The 22994-nt window shown below is 41.4% G+C and overlaps 1 protein-coding gene across 1 annotated transcript in view; it reads left to right on the top strand.

The window, feature by feature from the left end:
• Window positions 1–22994, top strand: part of PAPSS1 (3'-phosphoadenosine 5'-phosphosulfate synthase 1) — a 99295-nt gene that overhangs the window by 10926 nt on the left and 65375 nt on the right. Inside the window, exons 2-5 of the mRNA XM_032333085.1 lie at window positions 3156–3270; window positions 9026–9261; window positions 15650–15788; window positions 20694–20812. Coding sequence (XP_032188976.1) covers window positions 3156–3270; window positions 9026–9261; window positions 15650–15788; window positions 20694–20812 — 609 coding nt within the window. The remainder of the gene's footprint in view (window positions 1–3155; window positions 3271–9025; window positions 9262–15649; window positions 15789–20693; window positions 20813–22994) is intronic.

Here is a 22994-nt window from a genome sequence, read left to right as displayed (position 1 = left end):
ATTTGACAGACAGAGATCACAAGTAGGCAGAGAGAGAAGAAGAAACAGGCCCCCTGCTGGGCAGAGAGTCCCATGCGGGGCTCCATCCCAGGACCCTGGGATCATGACCTGAGCCAAAGGCAGAGGCTTTAACCCACTGAGCCACCCAGGCACCCCAGGACCTGACATTTCTAATAGTTCACAGGAGAAGCTGCTTTCTCAGGGGCCACATCTTGAGAATCACTGCACTAGAGACTAGATAAGTGAGGATTAGATAAGTTCCCTGAAGACAGTGATTTTTATTGGTACTGTTTACTGTTGTTTCATCAGCAGCTAGAAGAATGTCAAGCATGTGGTATGCATTCAGTAAATAGTTGAATGAGTGTTGAGTAAAACTGTCTGGAAAAGTAAGAGCTATAAGCAGTATCAAATACAAACACCCTATCAAAAAATGCTGTCACATACCTATTTTATAAATACATGCTTCTAACTATTGGGTATTTACCCTAAAGCTACAAATGTAGTGGTTGGAAGGGGCACATGCACCCGAATGTTTATAGCAGCAATGTCCACAATAGTCAAACTATGGAAAGAACCACCTAGATATCCATCAACAGATGAATGGATGAAGAAGATGTGATATATGTGTGTGTGTGTGTGTGTGTGTAATGGAATACTATGCAGCCATCAAAAGAAATGAAATCTTGCCATTTGCCATGATGTGGTTGGAACTAGAGGCTATTACACTAAGCAAAATAAGTCAATCAGAGAAAGAAAATTATCATATGATCTTTCTGATATGAGGAATTTGAGAGGCAGGGCGGGAGATTGTGGAGGGTAGGGAGGGTAAAAATGAAACAAGATGGGACTGGGAGGGAGACAATAAGAGACTCTTAATCTCAGGAAACAAACTGAGGGTTGCTGGAGGGGAGATGGGTGGGAGGGATGGGGTGGCTGGGTGATGGACATTGGGGAGGGTATGTGCTATGGGGAGTGCTGTGACTTATGTAAGACTGACGAATCACAGATCTGTACCTCTGAAACAAATAATGCATTTATGTTAATAATAATAAAATAAAAGACAAGCTGGTAAAAAGAACCTAAATTAGGTGCGCCTGGGTGTCTCAGTCAGGCGTTGGACTCTTGATTTCGGCTCAGGTCATAATCTCGGGGTTGTGGATGGAGCCCTGCCTGGGGCTTGGTGCTCAGCTGGGAGTCTGCTGGAGATTCTCTTTCCCTTTGTTCCTCCCTGCCATGTGCATGTGCACACGTTCTCTCAATAAATAAATAAATAAATAAAATACAAAAGAAGAAGAAGAACCTGAATTATGTTTTTGCTCCATAGGAAGAGAAATAGAGACTCTGTAATTCTTTTTTTGTTTGTTTGTTTTGGGTAGAAAACAGCTTTATTGAGATATAATTTGCATATCATTCAATTCATCTGCTTAAAGTGTGCGGTTAAATGGTTTTTAGTATATTTATAGAGTTGTGCAACTGTCATCACAGACGATTTTAGAGCATTTTTATCACCTCCAAAAAGATCCTGTACCCATTAGCAGTTACTCCCCCAGGCTCCCCGCCCCCCTCCATCTCCCAGCCTGAGACAATCACTCAGTCACTAATCTACTTTCTCTCTCTATAGATTTTCCTGTTTTGGACATTTCAGATAAATAGAATTATACCATATGTGATCTTTGTGACTGGTTCCTTTCACTTAGCTTAATGTTTTTGAGGTTTACCTAAATTGTAACGTGTTTGAGTACTTTATTCCTTTTTACTGCCAGGTAACATTCCATTGAATGGATACATAAATTTTCAAATAGTTTATCTAATTTTCAGCCAGTGGACAATTGGGTTTTTCCACTTTCTGGCTTTTATGAATGATGCTGCTATGAACTTAGATATATATGTTTTGCATGGATATGTTTTCCTTTCTTGTGGGTGTAGATCTATGAGTTTAATTATTTGTTCATATAGTAACTATATTTTAACATTTTGTAAAACTGCTGTTTTCCAAAGTGGCTATACTATTTTACATTTTCACCAGCAAATGTCTGAGGATTCTAAATTCTCAGTAGAGTCTCACCAGCACTTGTTACAGTCTTTTTGATTATATCCATTCTAGTGGGTTATAGAGGTGTCTGTCTCCTTGTGCTTTTGATTTGATGTGCATTTTTGTAATGGCTAATGATCCTGATTTTTTTTTTTTTTTTCATTTGAGAAAGAGAGTGTGGGGCAGAGAATAGAGAATCTCAAGCAGGCTCCAAGCCCAGTGTGGAGCCTGATGTGGGGCTCAGTCTCACAGCCCTGAGATCATGACCTGAGCTGAAATCAGGAGTCATATTCTCAACTGACTGAGCCACCCAAGCGTCCCTGAACATCTTTTAAACTGCCTGTTTTGTCATTTGTATTTTTTCTTTGGAGAAATGGCTATTTGGATTCTTTGAGGTCTGTGTAAATTTATGCTGTTTTTGTTTAAGAAGAAAATATTGGAAGAAAAATTGCATTCCACTTTTTTTGTGGAATAACCACAAATAAGCAGTGTGTCTACTTTTTCCATCATGCATTTCATGTTACCCACAGACCTTCCACACCTCGTTCAGGAGTCTCCTTAGATGCTTCCTTCTCAGCGGCGTTTGTTCGTCCTTCTGTGTAAAGAGGCACCCATCCCTAATCCCTCTTTCCAGTCTTACCCTGTTTTATTTTCTGAATGCACTTGTCACTCTGATATTACAATAAATTGCTCTGCTTTGTCTCCTGCAGTGGAATGCAAGCTCAGTGAGGGTAAGGACCCTGTTGAGTTCACTTGGTATACTGGTAGGGCCTCAGTAAATACTGGCTGAATGAACGATTGAGTGGAAGACTGGGCTCTGGAGTCCACCACTCCCTGGTGTTCTGGGAACTTGGGCAACCTGTTTAACTTTTCTCAGGTTTAACATCTTCATTTGTAAAGCCACAGTAGTAAGAGTCTTTGTGTTCCTCGGTGGTTCTAGGGTTAATTTCACTGGTGTATGTAAGGCACCAAAGGCCATGCTATGTACTATAAAGAAAAGAAAGCTGTTAGTTTTAATCTTTCTCCTTGCTTTTGGCATGTTATATAGAATAGTGACAGCAAGGAATATGTGTTTTCTTTTTAAAGGACTCAGTTGAATCTGAATTTTGTTTCTTTTTTCCAGGGGATGCAGAGAGCAACTAATGTCACCTATCAAGCTCATCATGTCAGCAGGAACAAGAGAGGTCAGGTCGTGGGGACCAGAGGTGGTTTTCGTGGTTGCACAGTTTGGCTAACAGGTACAGTCAAGAGAGATAAACCAGCTAATTTCAAAAGCAGTGTTTAAAGGGGCGCCCAGGTGGCGTTACTCAGTGAAGTGTCTGCCTTCAGCTTAGTTCAGGATCTCAGGATCTCAGGGTCCTGGGATCGAGCCCCACACTGGGCTCCCTGCTCACTGGGCTCCCTACTTCTCCTTCTCCCTGCTGCTCTCCCTGCTTGTACTCTCTCTCTGTGTCAAATAAATAAATAAAATCTTAAAAAAAAAGTGGTGTTTATAGACAGCCTTGAACCGGGATGAAGCATATTTATTTAGATTTTGAGCTGTCCTTGTATCTGGAACATCACCATATGTAACTAACAACGTTGCTGGATTATAACATTTTAATAATTCCCTTTGTTCTTTATGGAATTCTTGTTGAAAAAAAGGGGAAAACCAGAATGCATCTTAAAATTACTTTCTAGGGGACACCTGGGTGGTGCAGTTGGTTAAGTGTCTGATTCTTGGTTTCTTCTCAGTTCATGATCTCAGTATCACGAGATTGAGCACTGCATAGAGCTCCACGCTCAATGTGGAGTCTGCTTCAGCCTCACAAGCTCATGCATGTGCTCTCTCTCTCTCTAAAGTAAATAAATCTTTTTTTAATGCACACAGAATTACTTTCTAGTTGATAACTACATTACATTCTATAAGCTTTTTGCATGCAAACAAGACCTAGATTCTGCCTTCAAGAAGATGATGATGTAAACCATATGAAGAGGAACAATGAGTGATAAAGAATTTCTCATCCGTTTCTGTCATTCACCTTTTGGTTTGGCCTCTGATTGGTTCTCGCATTGGTCTCAGATTGTTTCTCGCACTGGTTCTCCCAGAGTCTCCCTTTAGGCCCACCTGCTGAGTGGGTTAATTGATCTAGATTTTGGTACTTCTAGAATCATACTTAAAATTTTGATGCATGTTGCCAAATAAACCACCAAAATTTTATATCTATTTACTCTCCTACCAAAAGTGTGGGAGGAGTTCCATTTCCCAGTGTCTTCATCAACGTGGATATTACCAATACTTAAAATATTTTCTGATTGGTGAAAAGCAACGTTCTTGTTTCGTGTGTGTGTGTGTGTGTTTAATTACATGCTTCAATTGTAGACAAATCCGTTTCTATGTGAAGGAAGACACCATCCTCACATTCTTCTCATTCTGACATCTAGATTGTTGGTAAATTATTTTTCCATTGTCCAGGTTCGTAATACTTAGATTCTTACTTTTTCCTAATTCTTCATCTTAAATTTTTGTAATTGTTTGTTTTTGAGTACTATAAGTAAATTGATTCTGTATCCATCAACTCACTATCAGTTCTTTGATTATGGTATGCCCAGTCATGAGCTCTTTTTCTGAGTCCAGTTTTAAGTGTTCGTATTTCATCATTAAGTGGTTTTTGAAAGATAGTGTTCACTGGATTCTGAATTTCTGATTCTGAGTTTTTATGTTTGAGAATGCCTGTTGTTTACGACCATTTGACTGGGTCAAATAGATATTTGGTTCAACTTTTTTTTTTTTTTTGTCTTGTAATTCTTAAAATATTATTCCATTGTCTTCCAGTATTAAATGATGTCAAGAAGTGTGAGACTCATTTGATTTTTTTTTTTTTTTTTTGGTTTTTAGAAACTTTCCTATTTTCATCTGGATCCCTGAAAAATTATCTCTTTTCCTATATTTTAGTTTTGCCTTTCTCGTTTAGGCCCGTTATCCATCTGTGGTTGATATTTGTGTGCAAGTGAGGGAGGGATCTATTTTGTTTTTTTTTCCATGTGGATAATTCTTTGCCTCAAGAACATATATTGATAAGGGCATCCTTTTTTTCCTGCAATGCCAACTGTCATATGTCACATATCCACTTATGTGTGAATTTGTTTCTGGGCTCTCTGATCTTTCCTGTTGGTCTGTTCCTCTATTATTACCACATTGCCTTTTTACTATATACTTATAAGTCATCAAATCCAGTGAAGTAAGTCCTTTTAACATATTCTTCATCAGTAATATCTTGACTTTCTTTCTTTTTGCTCTTTGCTTTATTGTATAAATTTTGTAATTGGTTTAACCAGTTCCTCCAAAATCTGGTAGGGATTTAGTTTGAGATTACATTGTATCTAGAGGTCAGTTTGGGGGAAAATCAATCTTTAGAAAAATTGGATAATCCTTTTCTTGAACATGGCTTTTTCCATTGATCTTATCACTTAGCGATGCTTATAAATACTGTTCATCAGACATAGTGCTTGTTTTATGATCTCATAGATAATCAGTTTTCATATATATTTGACAAGAACATCTAATCCCTGATGAGTATAATATTTTGTAATGTTTATTAGATCAAGCTTGTTAATTATGTTGTCAGATTTTCTATAGCCTTTGTTTTTTTCGTTTTTTTTTTTTTTTTTGGACAGTAGTGTTGGAAACGGAAGTAAAGATTTCTTTTTGTTGCAGTTCAATAGCTTAACCAGGACCTGTCATGCTATTGAGTGGTTTGCCATTTTCCTGGAATGCAGTTTGTTTTTTCTCAGATTTTTATTTCAGATCAACTTTCTTTTATATTTTTAGATTGGTTGGTCTCCTAGTTTCCCAGGGCTACTGTAACAAGTTATTTCAAACAACGTGGTGGCTTCAAACAGCAGAGATTTACTCTCTTACAGTTCTGGAGGCTGGGAGTCTGAAATGAGGGTTTTGGTGGGGTTAGTTCCTTCTGTAAGCTCTGAGGGAGATTCTGCTCCAGGCCGATTCTCCTGGCTTCTGGAGGTTGTTGGCAATACTGAGTGCTCCTCTGTTTATAGATGTAGTGCTCCAGTCCCTGCTTTCATCCTCTTTGGCCTGGTAGTGACACCAGTCACTGTATTTAGTGCCTATCCTGGTACTATATGACCTCATTTTAATTTAACTAATTATATCCACAAAGACTCTGTTTCCAAATAAGGCCACATTCTTAGGTTCCAGGTGTATATAAATTTGGGGGGAGGGAAATTAGTTATTCAGTCCAGTACATTTGGTTTCTTTTCTTCAGATATACTATTTTTCCTTATCTAGTTCTGGATTATCTCTCTTGTAATTTTGTGTTAATTTTCTCTAACTGCTCTAATTTTCTTTGCCTTCTTGTCTGTGTTCGCTGTAATCATCTCAATAAAATTTTCTATGTTGGTAATTAAATTTTCAGCAGTCTTCTTACTGTTTTTCAAATACAAACCAAGATGAATATATATACACACATATGTATAAATAGGTACTTTTATTATCATTTGGTTGTCTCATATACAAAGTCTAAGAGTTCAGGTTTCAGGATTTTTTTTCCCCTCATACTTAGTGCTCACTGCCAGTTAAAAACAATAGCAAACAGAACCCCCTGCATCCATCTCTTTATTCAGTTACTGTTACTGTGTAACAAATTACCCCAAACCTAGTGGCATAAAACAGCCGTTTTAATTTGCTTACCATGTTGTGGGTACGGAATTGAGGAGGGCTCAGTGGGGCTGTTTAACTGACGTCTGAAGGCTCACCTAACTCACTCACTCACTCACTCGATGCTGTCTGTCAGCTAGGAGCTTAGCTGACGAAACCACCTGCTTGTGATCTTGCTAGCATGGTGGCCTCAGGGTGTTTAATAGCATGCTTCTCTCAGATGCAGAGTCCAAAGAGAACTGTGTAAAAGCTTTTTCTGACTCTGCTTTGGAAGTTACACATTGTTGTCATTTTCACTTCGTCCTTTTGGTGATAGGAGAATCCCAACACCAGCACAGATTCAAGGGTAGGGAATTAGACTCTTCGTCTTGTTGTGACAGTGACGATGTCACATTGTCAAAGAGGTTTTAGGGTGGGAAATTCTGTCGCAGCCATCTTTGGAAAATACCGACTGCTATAACCTTTAATACAAAGTGTTTTTTTTTTTTTTTTAGATTTATTTGAGAGAGAGCACGAATAGGAGGGGCAGAGGGAGGGAGAGAGAATCTCAAACAGACCCCACACTGAGTGACCATGAGATCATGACCTGAGTGGAAACCAAGAGTCAGGTGCTTGACCTGCTGCACCCTCCAGGGACCCCAATATACAATTTTTTTTTTTTTTTTAAAGATTTTATTTATTTATTTGACAGATCACAAGTAGGCAGAGAGGTAGGCAGAGAGACAGAGGAGGAAGCAGGCTCCCTGCTGAGCAGAGAGCCCGATGCGGGACTCGATCCCAGGACCCTGAGATCATGACCTGAGTCGAAGGCAGCGGCTTAACCCACTGAGCCACCCAGGCACCCCCCAATATACAAGTTTTTAATGTATAAAGCAAATAATACTATTGATCCTCCTAACATATCCACTTTTTTTTTTTTTTTTTTAGTCATCCTTCTAAACTATCATGACTTCTTTCAAGGGAATCAATATGTGAGACTTCCTTTTTTTTTTTTTTTAGATTTTAGTTATTTATTTGAAAGAGAGAGATCACAAGTAAGCAGGCAGAGAGAGAGGGGGAGCAGGTTCCCTGCTGAACAGAGAGCCTGATGTGGGGCTCGATCCGAGGATCCTGAGATCATGACCTGAACCGAAGGTGAAGGCTTAACCCACTGGGCCATGTAGGTGCCCCTAGACTTCCATTTTTATGTCTTGCTTCATTAGTTGTGAATTCTGTACGTACATACTCATCAGGGTCGCAAGTGTTAGTGCATAAATATATGCTTTCCTTTTCCTTCTTGTTATTTAGTGAGTAAACATTGGTAGAGGAAAGTGAGTTGAAGTAAGGATATTCTCTCAAAATTAATTATATTATAAATTGGACTCCCAGATACTTTTATCATGGTAGTCTATGGGATGTGTTGATCCTGGGATATAAAGATAACTTTATAATATTATTTTTACTTACTTTTGTCCTTTTTATTGCTTCCCCAGAAATAATTTGAGTGTATCACTCTGTTTTTACTTTGGCACGTGGCGTTGGAATAGTGGTAATGAGAACCCTTTGAAAATGAGTAATTTCTAGGATACCTTTGGGCATGGACAGGAGTTATTAAAAACATAAATGCTTGAGTAGGAAACCCTATAGTCTTGGATCAAAATGGTAAATGGCCTGCTGTTGCAACATTAAGCCGGGAGCTGGAACCCTCCAGCACATTCAGAAAATACCATTCAGAAATGGTATCACAGCGCTGCAGTTCAAGAAACTAGTGTTAGTGTGAGATGATGCAGTATGTGAGAATGATGACGTGAAGGAGGCCATGAGGCTTCCTGAGAACCTGTAACACCACAGGGTGTTTCACACTGAGAGAGCACGGGATCTGACCAGGAGGAAACAGATTTCGCCTGATGAGCAGCGGACACAATACAAGGCGGGTAAATTCTACCTTGAACCCCATCCGAAAGAAGTTCTTTGGGAAACAGAGCAGAGAGAAGAATGGGCAAGGAGAAATCATGGAGTTGAAATCTGTGGTTGCAGCTGCCCTCAGATATTTTTAAGAAGTTGAGTAAACCTGAAGTGTGCTGTTGAGAACTATTTGAGCTACAAATCTATTAATTTAAATAAACATCTGTTGTAATTAAAAAAAAACCCCAAAACATAAATGCTTATTTTATTAGAACTATAGATGCTTTTCTAGCTCAGATGTATATCTTATGGAGAAATGCAGGAAAAGTATTACTGAGAGATGGCTATGAAAAATGAATGTAATTAAGCCTGTGATTTTAATTCCTTATAACTAAGTGGTTATTCTTCTAATGCTGCATTTGAACTGTGCTTGGACTGTTGGCTTCTAGGCTTATCTGGAGCAGGAAAGACCACAGTGAGCATGGCCTTAGAGGAGTACTTGGTGTGCCATGGCATCCCGTGCTACACTTTGGATGGTGACAACATTCGTCAGGGTCTCAATAAGAATCTTGGCTTCAGTCCTGAAGACAGAGAGGAGAATGTTCGACGCATCGCAGAAGTTGCTAAGCTGTTTGCAGATGCTGGCTTAGTGTGCATCACGAGTTTTATATCACCTTATACTCAGGTATGTGGCCTTTGTGTTGTTGCTGTTCTCATGTCGTTGATTGAGAATATGCTGTCACGGAGAACAAACTGTTTAAACATGGGCATGTGCTTTGAAGCTAAATTCAGATTAAAATAATTAACCTACAGCATTTCTGTGCTGTGACTTCTGAGTAAATTCAGTTTTGGTAAAATCTGCTATGAGCCCCCCCTCACTCCCACAAGGTAACCAAACTTGTTAACTCAAGCCAGTGGCCAAATTATTTCAAGCTTATCTTTTCAATTCAGTAAACATACAGTAAATACTCAGCATGTGTCAGACACCAGGGAGAGTTTTCAGTTTCTTCATGTGGGCCTGACTATGGCTTCTTTGCTCCCAGGTCTTCAGGCTCTTCTTTCCTTACACTCTTCCTTTTATTTTAGCACCAATTCGCTGTTTTTAAAATTTTTTAAAAGTTTTTGTATTTCTCTTAAAAAATTTTATTCTCACTGTATGAGTTTTGTTTCCCTGCCTAGAAGACAGTCTTCTGCTTCTACCGATCCTTCTTTTCTCCATACCAGTTGACTTCTGTTTGTGCTTTGAGAGTCAAGTTAGGTGTCTCTTCCTCCTGAGTACCTTCTCTTGGTCCTTTGGGCTTACCTGTCTTTGGTGCCCTTATTATTGTGCCATAGTGCATTGTTCTGTTACAAATACCAGGTCATTTGTCAGTGGTGCTAATAGCAGCAGCTGTAATAGTAGTAGTAGTAATAAAAATCATAACAGTTAACATTTATTGAATACCAACTAGATACTATGATATAATTGATTTAGTGCTCATCAGCCAATGGAGAAGGCAGATGTGGGGTGCCTGGGTGGCTCAGTCAGTGAAGTGTCTGACTCTTGGTTTTGTCTGAGGTCGGTCCTAAGATCCAGCCCCACGTGAGGCTCTGCACTCAGCATGGAGTCTGCTTGAGAGTCTCTTCTCCCTCCCCATCTGCTCCTCCCCTTGTTCACTCACCCTGTCTCTCAAATAAATAAATAAATAAAATCTTAAAAAAAAGAAAAAAGGCAGTGGTGAGGAGACAGATGTAAATTACCCAGGGTCACATATTGTACATGGTAGAGCAAGGATTTGCACCCAGACAGTGTCGCTGGAATCCATGTTCTCTCCCACTATGCCTTGTTACCTCTAAACCCCACTGGCTACTTGAAGTCTGAAACACATCTTATTTATCTTTGTAATCTTGATGTTAAGTCCCGCTCCTGGAACAGAGTAGATACTTAGTGTTTATTAAATGACAGCTTAGCTCAGATGTGAAAGAGCAGGTGAATTACTATGTGGCTAAAGGCTTTGGGGCCAGAAACAGTGGACTGGAATTCAGCTCTGCTGGTTACTGTTATGACCTTGGCCAGTTGACTTGACCTACATAAGCTCAGATAATGCCTACTTCATAGGGTTGCTCTGAGGATTAGGTAAGTCATGCAGTCAGAGCTCTCAGCACAGTGTGTGGTGCGTAGTAAGTATTCAGTAAATATAACAAATAATAGCACGGTTCTAGTGCTGTATTGTGAATTTGCATGGCTACTTGGACTTTTTTTTTAAAAAGCAACACTAAAATATGAGCTATTAGAATTATAGGGAAGTATCAAATGGAGTGTTAATTATAAAATTCACTTAATTGAACCATGGCAGGAATCCTAAAAGGTCCTGTGAGGACTACTTTTCATTTTCCTGAAACATTGGAAACAATGTCAGTGTATCATTTTTAAAGGTTACCAGGTTATGAAGTATATAAAAGAATGATAGTTGTTTGAGTTCTTGCATCCTTGGATATGCACAGTTTTCAAAGTAATATAGTAACTGATACTCTTGTACTTCTGGGAATTTGTGCAGCTCTTAGAAGAGGAGAGGGTAACACAGGATTTGGAGAGCTGTCAGCTGGGTCTCTAAAAGCATATGCTGATCTGCTTTTTGGCCTTCTTGTCTCCATAGTATGGAGCGGAATTTGTTGATCTCATCTCTAAAAGCTAACTAACAGTGAGGTTTGGCCTCTGCTTAGGGTGTGTCAAAATCTGTAATATTTATATCAGACCATATAATATAGCGTGTGTGTATTATTCCATGTCACCATTGAACTTGAGGATCTTGGTTCTAAAAATAAACCTGGTGGTTCCTAGCTAGTCTGGTGGGAGCCTAGAGATGGGAACAGTTGCAGTGTGTTGCAGCAGGAGATGAGGTCGATGTCTGTGGAAGGTCCTGTGTAAGAATCACCGAGGAGGTGCCACTTGAAATGAATCCGGGAGGAATCAGAGCATACCAGTGAGATGGGAGGGAGAACACTGTCCTGGCAGAAGAGACAGTGCAGTGTCTGCCGCAGGATGGAAATGTCAGGGAGTTTGGTCTTTTGGGGAACTGTAGGTAGTTTGTTATGACTGCTGTGCAGGATGAATGTGAGGGGAGATGAAGCTAGAGTGGTTTGCAGAGGTCCGATGATGAACCTTCACTGCTCAGAGCTTTGCCGCCCAGGGGACTGAACAGTTTGAGATTGTTCTAGTGAATACTATCACTGGGCTTGCATTTTAGTAAAGTCGCCTTTGAAGCCCGGAATAAGCGTGGCCTGGAGATAGGAGACCAGTGAGGAGGCTTTTGGAGTGAATTCAAGCAGCAATAATGGGAATGGAAAAGATGGGGCATTTTGAGGGCTCTTGAGCCCATAGCATCAGAAGGACATGATGCCTGGCTGATTGCGGAGTTTGGGGTGAACATGAAGGCTGGTTCTTCCTGAATAGAAGGTGGAATGATTGAGGTGGAAAATACAGGATGGGGAGGGAGGAGATGATGATTTTATTCTAGGTGGGTTAGGTTTGAAATTCTAGTGGCGTATCTAAGTGGGCCATTAGAAAATTGGTCTTGGAGCGCAGGAAAGCTGTGTAGAATTGAGAAAGATTTAGGAATCATTAACTTTGTTCATTGAAACCTAGTTGAAATTAAGTATAGAGTAGTTATATAGAATGAGAAGAGAGCCATGGCTGGAAACTTGGAAACACCTTCATTTTAAAGGACAGTTGGAATCAGTTAAGGTCACAACTTAATCATTCTGCTACATGCTGTGGTTGTAAAGCTAATGAAGAGTTAACCAATATATCAGAATAAGATCTGTGGCAGGTATATAGTGGGTACTCTGAGAAGCCAGAGGAAGCAAGGGCCCTCAGTCATTCTGGGCCTGGGGGGTGAGCTTCCTGGAGGAATTCACCACAGAGCGGCCCTGTGAGGAGCACATTGCTTTATGCAGAAGAGAGCAGTGGAGGGTTTCTGGCAGGGCAGATGACTAAGGCATAAGGCCCAAACAACCTGGTAGACCAGGCAGGTATTAATTATTAATAGAACATTAAGTGTAAGACTGAGAATGGTGGGGCCAGGTATAGAAGGCCTGATGCCTGGGGTGCCTGTGTGGCTCAGCTGTTAAGCATCTGCCTTTGGCTCAGCTTGTGATCCCAGGGTTCTGGGATCGAGCCCCATGTTGGGTTCCCTGCTCCACGGGAAGCCTGCTTCTCCCTCTTCTACTCCCCCTGCTTGTGTTCCTGCTTTTGCTCTCTCTCTCTCTCTCTGTTTCAAATGGATAAATAAAATCTTTAAAAAAAAAAAAAAAGAAAGAAAAAAGGCGGTCTGATGACTCCCACTAAGAAATTTGGGTTTTACCCTTATGGTTATGGGGAATCTCTGAAAAGTTAGTGATATGGTTAGGGTACAGTGTTAGAGTATGGCTTTGAGTAGAGCAAAGCTAGAAGCCAGCACACTTTTAAAAGGGTGTAGCAATTGACCAGTTGAGGAATGAGGTTGAGCTAGGGAGTAGGGAAGAAATGCAAATTGGGTTGGTCTAATAATTAGAGGCAAAATTTGAAGGACTTTGTGACAGAATGCATAGGGGGTGGGAGAGTGGGGGGCAAAAGAAGGAACCAGATCAATCCTTTTTTCTGGATGAATAGTGTTGCCTTCCTTGATTTGGGCAGTATAGGCAGGATTCCAGCTTGGGGGGAAAAGAGAATGAACTCTGTTAGGGACGTGCTAAGTTTGAGGTGGCTGTGGGATGTCCAGGTGGGTGTATTTAGGAGGAAGTTGGAAATAGGTGTTTAATTTCGGGAGAGAAGGCAGGGCTCAGACTTAAGAGTTGGTGTTTATGTTGTAGTTGACATTGTGAGGGCTGCTGAGAAAAGTGCTCAAGGACTTAATGTGAGCAGTGGGCTCCTGATGGACTGTGGGCAACAGCCGTGTTGAAGAGATGGGATAAGTAGGAAGAGCCGGGGAGCCTGCATTAGGAATAATCAGGGGGTAGCATCATTGCCATACACAGGGTTAGTAATGTGGAATGCAGCAGAAAGTCCTGTCATTTAAAGGCTGAAGAGTACGCATGATTAAGGGATTTTGTGTAATTTGTTAGTTCACTTGTTTTTCTTTCTTTTCTTTTCTTTTTTTTTTTTAAGATTTTATTTATTTGAGAGAGTGTGTGTGCACATAAGAAGGGGGTGGGTCCAAGGGGGAAGTAGAGTCCCTGCTGAGCACGGAGCCCTATGCTGGGCTGGGTCCTGGGACACCTGGATCATGACCTGAGCCGAAGGCAGACGCTTAAGCGACTCACCCAGGTGCCGAGTTCACTTGTTTTTTGTGACATGTTTATTGCCCCTAGGAAAAAGGTGGCAGAGAGGGCAGAGGCTGAAGATTTCAGATGGAGTAGGGATAACGGGTTGAGCAGGATCCGCTAGAGGGATGGGACTCTGGAAATCTAAAGGGAGGAGTGACAGGAGTGAGCGAGACAAAGGTAGCTGGGCAAATAGACACGGATTGAGCAGGATCCGCTAGAGGGATGGGACTCTGGAAATCTAAAGGGAGGAGTGACAGGAGTGAGCGAGACAAAGGTAGCTGGGCAAATAGACACACTTACATGGCAGAGAAGAGAGAGAGAGCATTTGTGCCTGTGGATTTTCTTGTTGAAATAAGGAAGAGGAGAGTGGTGACAGTGGAAGTAGGCATGGTTTGTCAGAGGGACCATAAGAAATGAATGCTAAAGTGAGCTGGGGGGCGTCAAATGATGGGAATGGTGGGGGCTGACTTTGGAAACATTGGCCCTGCTTGTGTACAGAGTATGAAGGTGAGAAAATCAGTGGATCTCTACGGGGAGGGGGGGTGGTACTTGGTTTTAGCTAAGACCAGAAAGAAGAGGTTGACTTAAAAAGGGAACTATAGGGGCGCCTGGGTGGCTCAGTGGGTTAAGCCTCTGCCTTCAGCTCAGGTCATGATCCCAGGGTCCTGGGATCGAGGCCCACTTCAGGCTCTCTGCTCAGCGGGGAGCCTGCTTCCCCCTCGCTTTCTCTGTGTGCTCTGCCTACTTGTGATCTCTCTCTCTCTCTGTGTCAAAGAAATAAATAAAATTTTTAAAAAAAATAAATAAAAAGGGAACTATACCAGAGGACAGGGCAGAGCAATGAAGTCACGTGATCACCAGAGAGTTAGGGGTTTAGGGGTAGGGCAGAGAAGTAAAGTTTTGGGAATGCTCAAGACAAGAAGTGGTCACAGGAGTTAATGTTTGGCAAGTGGATAAACCCCCCTCAGAGTTCTGAGTGGACTTCTTGGGAAGTGAAGTTGCTTTCAAGTCAGCTCAGGCTGAGGTTGAACGTGTTATGAGAGAGAGGCCTGATGACCTCTGCATTTGGGCTGGGCTTTGGCTTTGGTTCCTCATAAAACTTGGTGAAGTTTTTTATGGGACATCTATTTTTTCCCTTCTGAACTTCCCAATATCTTGGATTTTTAGAATAGTATACCCCTTAAAATTGTTATAAAGGAAGGGTATATTAACCTAAGAATTTCCGGGATTTTTATATGTATACATATATATATGTATATATATATTTAAGATCTTATTTATTTACTTAGAGCACAGTGAGGGGGAAGGGCAGAAGCAGAGAGAATGAGAAACAGACTCCCCACTGAGCAGGGAGCCTGATGCGGGGCTCCATCCCAGAACCCCAGGACCATAACCTGAGTGGAAGGCAGACACTTAACCGACTGAGCCACCCAGGTGCCCTACACACACACACATTTATATATATATACATATATAGATAGATAGATAGATAGATTGATTTAGATTTTATTTATTTATTTGAGAGAGAGCACCTCTCTCTGTTTATTTGAGAGTGTGTGCCCGAGTGGAGGAAGGGGCGGAGGGAGAGAGAGAATCCTTAAGGAGACTTCCTGCTGAGCATGGAGTGCGATGTGGGGCTGGATCCCAGGACCCTGAGATCATGACCAGAGTCAAAGTCGGAGACTTAACTGACTGAACCCCCAGGTGCCCCTCAGTTTATACTTTAAAATATAAACTGTTCTGTTTAGTATTTGTTTTCCACTGATTCAGCCGTATGTCTTCTTTCTAAGGATCGCAACAATGCAAGGCAAATTCATGAAGGTGCAAGTTTACCTTTTTTTGAAGTATTTGTTGATGCCCCTCTGCACGTTTGTGAACAGAGGGATGTCAAAGGACTCTACAAAAAAGCACGGGCTGGAGAAATTAAAGGTAAGTACTATTTTTGTTCTAGTTTCTCTTTGCTTGCTTTTTTTTTTAATGGTTTTATTTTTTAAGTAATCCCTATACCCAATGTGGGTTTTGAACTTGATCCCAAAATCAAGAGGTGTGTGTACTCTACTGACTGAGCCAGCCACGTGTCCCTTTGCTTACATATTTTATCCCACCGTATCTGAGACTGATCACCTTTACTGAGAAAGAGACTGGGAGTATTCAAACAACTTGGAGCTCTTTGAGAAGAAAAAGTGGGTCTTGCTCCACTCTTAAGTTCTTGAGACCTACCAGCACTACCTGACACTGTATGTACTTGGGGGTATTGTTGATCAGATTGGAATCTTGCTCACAAGATGGAGTTTTAGAAGGTTGGGACCTCAGGGACTGCTGGAAACCTGCTTGCTATAATTAGGTGCCTAGCATTAGACTGGATATCAGTGGCTAGCTGCTGTCCATTCTGCTTTTTGTTCCAGTGAAAACGAAGGAAATTCCCTAGCTAATGGGAAGGATGCTTGAATTATAAATATCTTGAGAGCAAAGACAGTGTCTTGTTCTTATTTACGTCATGGTGCTTGGAATAGTCCCTTATTCATCCTGTGTACAATTGTTGAATTAGGGTGAATCAGTATATTGCTGATTCCATCAAAATAGAGATACCTTGCTTTTTAGGTTTTATGATTTGCTTCTAGAGTTTCAAATGTGGTGAACATTTGTACATAAGAGACATTAAGAACCTGTCTGCTGTGGCCTTTGATACCAATCATAGTAATCTTCTAGACATTCTTGGACATTAGTTATGTTCTGCTGTTAACAGAGGACATGCCAGTATTAAAAAAAATCAAGGATCAATTCCTCAGTCAGCACTGTGCAGGGATCAGTGATTCATGCAGGTAACTTTGATGCCTTCCCAATCCGGGGTCTGATAGCCTGGGGCGATCACAGGAGCTTCCTTGGGTTCTGTGAATTCGGTATTTTGTCACTCAGCTTCTGGCGTTGCCTAGGAGAAGGTGGAACAGGAAGGACAATTCTTGTTATTCTGGGCTGCTCTGTATTTGGACCTGGGGACACGTTAGCGGCTGGGGCAAGTGCCCCCTGTTGTGGTGAAATCTGGTTCCTTAGACCAGGCTGGCATCCAGTTGTGCCACCGTGGAGACTCATTTTCACCCACTAAGCCTGCTCTTTCTTGGTTCAGCAGGTTGCCTAACCTGAATAATTGACATCATTGGGAGGGGAACCATTTCAGTTTTTTTTTTTATCATCGGTACCAACCTCTTGTTTGTCAATGGCCAGCTTTCACTTCAGTTTTTCCCCATAGAGATTTGGCAGAGAGAAGCAAAGTGGTGTGTCTGGGATCCTGAAGTCTAACTCCTATTTTAATTTTACTTGGTTTTGTTGTTTTGGCAAACATGGATTGGTGAGGAGGGTAGATTTGTCTCTCTGGCTCTGGAATAAGCTACTGAGAACAGGGTAACATCTTGAATATATTTCTGTCATTAGAGTTTAGCACAGTGTGAGGCCCAAAGCCTAATACCTGACACACACATAGTAAAATGCTTGTTGGATACGTGAGAAGAGGGAGTGGAAATTGGATGTTCAACACACATTGGTCAGTGCTTTCTATTTCTGAGGTATATATTTGGTGCTGGGATGCAAAGATGAATAAGGTCACATGCAAAATACCTTGAGTCATTTACAATTTGTGTTCTCTTTTTGGGAGTGTGTGTATTAGTTTAGTTTTCTCTGTGTTACTTGTTTATTTTCCTAAGTGTTTTTAAATTCCTCTGACTAGGTGGCTCTGTAGGCTAAGTATCTGGATCTTGGTTTTGGCTCTGGTCCTGATCTCAGGGTCCTGGGATCGAGCCAGGTGGCAGGTTCTACTCTCAGTGGGAGTCAGCTAGGGGAGTCTTTCCCTCTCCCACTGCCCCTACCCCTGTTTGTGTGCGTGCATGCACAAGTTCTCTCTCTCAAATAAATGCTAAAAAACAAACAAAAAAACTTCTGAGTAGACATTAATAAAATGTTCTTTAGGTTAACATACATATATATGTTATATATACATATATATATAACATATATATATGTACAAACATTATGTTTGCTGTGGTGTTAGAGTTTCTGATTATAGAGCTGTTTGTTTTAAAAAATCGATTACTCATTGTCAGATAGTGCTTGAAAGTTCCCTATCAATGCTGTTTCGGAACTGTGGTGGTAAGTGTTTGAGGACAGAAGAGATTGCATACATTCACAGACCTCAGGCTTATAAAAGTCTTTATGTGACATTTACTAAACTGTAAATGTATCCCCGGGTCAGCCATTCTAATACTAGATTATTTTCATGATTACTACTCTAGTAGTTATTATCTACTTAAATATAAATGTTGTTCTTAAGTGTACATTTACTGTAATCACTTACAGGACAAATTAGCTAGGCAGGGAACTCCTGGACTTTTAAAATGCTAAGCCAGGTCTTCTAACACAGTGGTTTTCAGGTTTTGCTGCACATTAGCATTATCTGGGGGAACGTTTCAAAATCCGTTCCCAGGGTGCCTGGGTGGCTCAGTAGTTAAGTGTCTACCTTCAGGTTATGATCCCAGGGTCCTGGGATTCAGCCCCGCATCGGACTCTCTGCTCAGTGGGAGGCTTGCTTCACCCTCTCCCACTCCCTCTGCTTGTTTCTCTCTCTCACTGTGTCTCTCTCTGTCGACTAAATAAAATCTTATTTATTTATTTATTAAAGATTTTATTTATTTGATAGAGATCACAAGTAGGCAGAGAGGCAGGCAGAGAGAGAAAGGGGGAAGCAGGCAGAGAGCCTGATGTGGGGCTCAATCCCAGGACCCTGGATCATGACCTCAACCGAAGGCAGAGGTTTTGACCCACTGAGCTATCCAGGCACCTCAATAAAATCTTACAAAAAAAAAAAAAATCTGTTGCCAAAGCTGTACAAGTGAAATCAGAATGTGATGAGGATGGGACCTGACAATTCCATTGTGTAGCTGCGTTTGAGAATTAGAACTTAAGAGCTAGTGTTTTAGGTCTGCCTGGGTGGCTCATTCGATTAAGTGCCCAAGTCTTGTTTTTGGCTCAGATCATGATCTCAGGGTGGTGAGATCAAGCCTTGCATTGAACTCTATGCTGGGCGGGGAGTCTGCTTAAGACTCTCTCTCTCCCTCTAACCCCCGCTCTGCCTGCAACACTTTTTCTACACACACACACAAAAAAAACCCCAAAAAACAAAATTAGTATTTTGTTTTGACCAGAATTATTTTTCCCCAACTATTTTACTGTGACTCTCTTAGGAATATTGGTAATGCAGAAATCTCCTTCTTGGATTCAGGACTTTATGTGATACTTAGAAATATGAAATAGAAAAAAAATAACATGGGCCATAGACTTGGAGTATATATTTTAGAACTCTCTTGGTGACTGTTTCTCTTAATAGAACTGATTTTAAATTCATGTTTTCCATTCTGCTCCAGGGTTGACCTAAGCCCTCCAAGGCAGACAGGTCTTAAGTGACTTATGCATGAGGTGATATCACAGGTGTAATATAGGAACAGCATATGTTCAGCTCAGCTGGCCCATTCCTGACAAGCATCATGCATTCTTTCTTGACAGTTCCTTGGTAACACGTATTTAAGGGGGAAAACCTAAATAGAGGTTAGTATCTAAACTAATTATGTTTCATTATGGGATCTATTTTGTGATATATCAGGATTCCTGTTCTTATTTATGTTTTGCTAAAGTTGGTAGTAGTTAATTTGTCTTTCCTGAACAGGTAATCCTGGTGGCAGAGGAAGCCTGCAGGGCTTCATTTTGGCTGTAGGTAACCCCTGTGACTATAATGGGCAGATAGACTTTGGTGTGTCAGTTTTGTATTGAGAGGAAGAAAACGTTGTTGAGTTTGGCTTATGCTTAGGAGGTAAGTACTATATCCTGTATTTCCCTGGGGAAATTGAAAGGCTCTGGTTCCCCTGGTACTCATTCATATTTCTCTGTTGGCATTTCAGGCATTTACTTAGAAAATATGACAGAAAAGCATAGTCAGTCCTCATCATCCAGAGAGTCCATATTTGCACGTTTTTCTACCTACTGAAGTTCTTGTTTTTTTCCCTTCTTCTTCTTTTTCTTTTTTCTTTTCAAAGATTTTATTTATTTATTTGGCAGAGAGAAAGAGAAAGATGACAAGTAGGCAGAGAGGCAGGGGGAAGCAGAAAGCCCAATGTGGGGTTCAGTCCCAGGACCCTGAGATCATGACCTGAGCCAAAGGCAGAGGCTTAACCCACTAAGCCACCCAGTGCCCCTACTCGCTAAAGTTTTTTAGCCCCCACATCAGTACTCAGCGGTGCTTTGGCAGTCAGTTGTGGACACTTGCAGAGTGGGAAAAGTTATAGCCACCCCAAGGATGGTGCCCAGCTGAGGCTGAGCAACGCGATACTCGGCCTTCATGTTTCAGCTTTTGTACCACAAAGAAGGGTCAACAAATTTGGTGATGACTGAGGCTTGCATGGGGTTATGCTCTGGAACATTTCCCTTCCTAAAACTCAACCATCCTTATCATCGTGTTGCACCAGGAAAATCCAGGCATTCTCTAAGAGACTAGCAGAATTGGCTACATTATGTACCAACTAACCCCATGTTTCCCCTAGGAGCCTGTGATTGCAGATTCACTAATTTAGTGTCTGTGTAACATTATTGAACTGCGAATGAGAATGGACTGTGTGTATTTAAAGGAGAAATGGAAGTTTAATCAGAAATCTTCCCAAGAAAGAAGTTTTAGTACCGTAACCCGAGAACTGCGAAAGGACAGCATAAATACGAACCTGACACAGCAAAGACCTGGACTGAAGAAATAAGCCTGTCTTAATTTCCACCTGCTTCTCTCATCTGGTCCTTTTGCAGGTTTCACTGGAATCGATTCTGAGTATGAAAAGCCAGAGGCTCCTGAATTGGTGCTGAAGACAGACTCCTGTGATGTGAACGACTGTGTCCAGCAGGTGGTGGAGCTTCTGCAGGAGCGGGTAGGAGAAGGTCAAAGAGGGAGTCCTCAGAAGAAGTGTATTTGTTTTGTACTCTTCCCCTGCCGAAAGAACAGGTGGTGGTGATAAGGAGTACCATTTGTGTTTCAGGTTCTGGTGGTACTGACGGCTTCCTGAGTGTGTGTGTCCCTGTGTTAGGTGTCGTGGGGGCACCGGTGCATACAATGCACGAAATATCCTGGTTAGTGTGGAGCACAGGCGGCTTGAGAACCAGAGGCTCTTTTATTTATTCTAGCAGTAACTTTACCACACAGATACCTGTACATTCAGCCGTGATTATTCAGCTCTACACCTTGACATTATTGTATTTAAGTTGAGGTACATAATGTAGCCAATTCTCCTAGTCTCTTAGAGAGTGCCTGGATTTTCCTGGTGCAACACGATGATAAGGATGGTTGAGTTTTAGGAAGGGAAATGTTCCAGAGCATAAAGATCTTTCTCTGGTTCCTGGGCATATGGAAGCATAAAGATGCTGGCTATTTTCCCAAGTACTTAGGCCCTCCAGGATGTCCATGATTCTCTCAGGGTTTAGTCCAGTTTCAGTTTTTAGAAACTCTTTCTTTTCTTTCCTGTTCCTATCTTCCCTGGTCCCAACAGAGGGTCACGCAGTTTACTTAGGGAGGGTCTGGCCTCTGTGTGGGTGTCCGTAGTGATCCCCTTCCCTGGTCAGGATGTCCTCACCTTTGCTGCATAGTGCTGTGCAGGGACTCCTGACGTAGTGGTACGCAGACAGTGATGCATCACTGTGTCCCATTTTGTCCTTTGTGGCCTGTGGCATCTGAACCCCCTTGATTTTTACAATCCCTTTACCATAAACCTCTTTTGTGTAGTATCTCTTACTGGGTATATCAGACATACAAGGTATATAAGGTAACTTAAAAAAATTACCTATGTCTGAGTGTATTAAAAATGTGTAGCCTTAGCATTTTTTCATGTTGTAAAATTCTGCCAGATAATTAACCTGGGACTCACTTTCCTAATGTGAGTCCTCGCTTATCTAAACATTTTAGCTGCGTAAGTGAAATGATGTGTCACAGCACTGCTCTGATGTGTTCCTTTGGAGGTGCAACTGTGCTGTCTGCAGGTTCATGAGGCCCCATCCTGGGAGGTTTTATGCTTGTCTTTTTGCCATCTGGGTTTCCTATTACCCAGCTTCTGGGCTCTGGAGCTTCTCGATCTTGCTGCTGTGCCTGTGGCTTCCCTCTATTCATTATCTATTCTTTTAGCATCAGCAGTCAGATGTTTGCTGTAGTTCGTCATAGTCCTAGGCACTGGTAGTACAAAGATGAACCAGGTGTGTCTGTGTCCTGTAGGGTTTACATTGTAGGTGATGGAAATAGGAATAAGAGCATACAGCTGCTAGAAATTGTGTTAGAAGCATGGTTTCAAGGGCTCCTGGGTGGCTCAGTCAGTTAAGTGTCTGCCTTTGGCTCAGGTCATGATCCTGGGATTGAGCCCCACATTGAGCTCCCTGTTCAGCGGGGAGCCTGCTTCTCCCTCTCCCTCTGCTGCTCCCCTTGCTTGTGCTCTCTCTCTCTGTGTCAAATAAATAAATAAAGCCTTAAAAAAAGGAAACATGGTTTCAGCATGTGCATAGCACTCTGGGATGCACAGAAGAGTGAGTTAGAAAGGTTTTATATCCGATCTTTCTCATGTTTTTTCTTTTTTTTTTTTTTTTTTTTTTTTTTTTAAGATTTGATTTATTTGAGAGAAAGAGAGAGCATGAGTTCGAGCACAGAGAGGAGAAGAGGGAGGGGCACAAGCAGACTCTAAGCGTGGAACCCAATGCAAGACCTGATCCCATGACCCTAAGATCATAACCTGAGCTGAAGTCAAGAGTTGGATACCCAACTGACTGAGCCACCCAGGCACCCCTTGGTCATTTTAAAAAGATATTTTCACTGGCCATAGTATTCTGGGTTGACAGGTTTTTTTTCTTTTGGTTCTTTAAAGATGGTGCTCCATGGTCCTCTGGTTTGCAATGTTTCTGATGAAAAGTCTGATGCAGTGCTTTTCTTGACTCCTCTCCCTGTAATGTTTCTTTTTATTTGTGCCTCAATTCAAGATTTTTCTCTTATTCCTTAGTTTTTAGTGATTTAGTATGTTGTGTCTAAGGTTTTCAGTATTTTTAGGTTTTTTTCTTTCAGTTTAGGGTTCTTTGGCT

The sequence above is a fragment of the Mustela erminea genome, chromosome 2 (genome assembly GCF_009829155.1).
Source record: "Mustela erminea isolate mMusErm1 chromosome 2, mMusErm1.Pri, whole genome shotgun sequence".
Classification (NCBI taxonomy): domain Eukaryota; kingdom Metazoa; phylum Chordata; class Mammalia; order Carnivora; family Mustelidae; genus Mustela; species Mustela erminea.
This window is presented reverse-complemented; position numbering and strand designations above follow the sequence as displayed.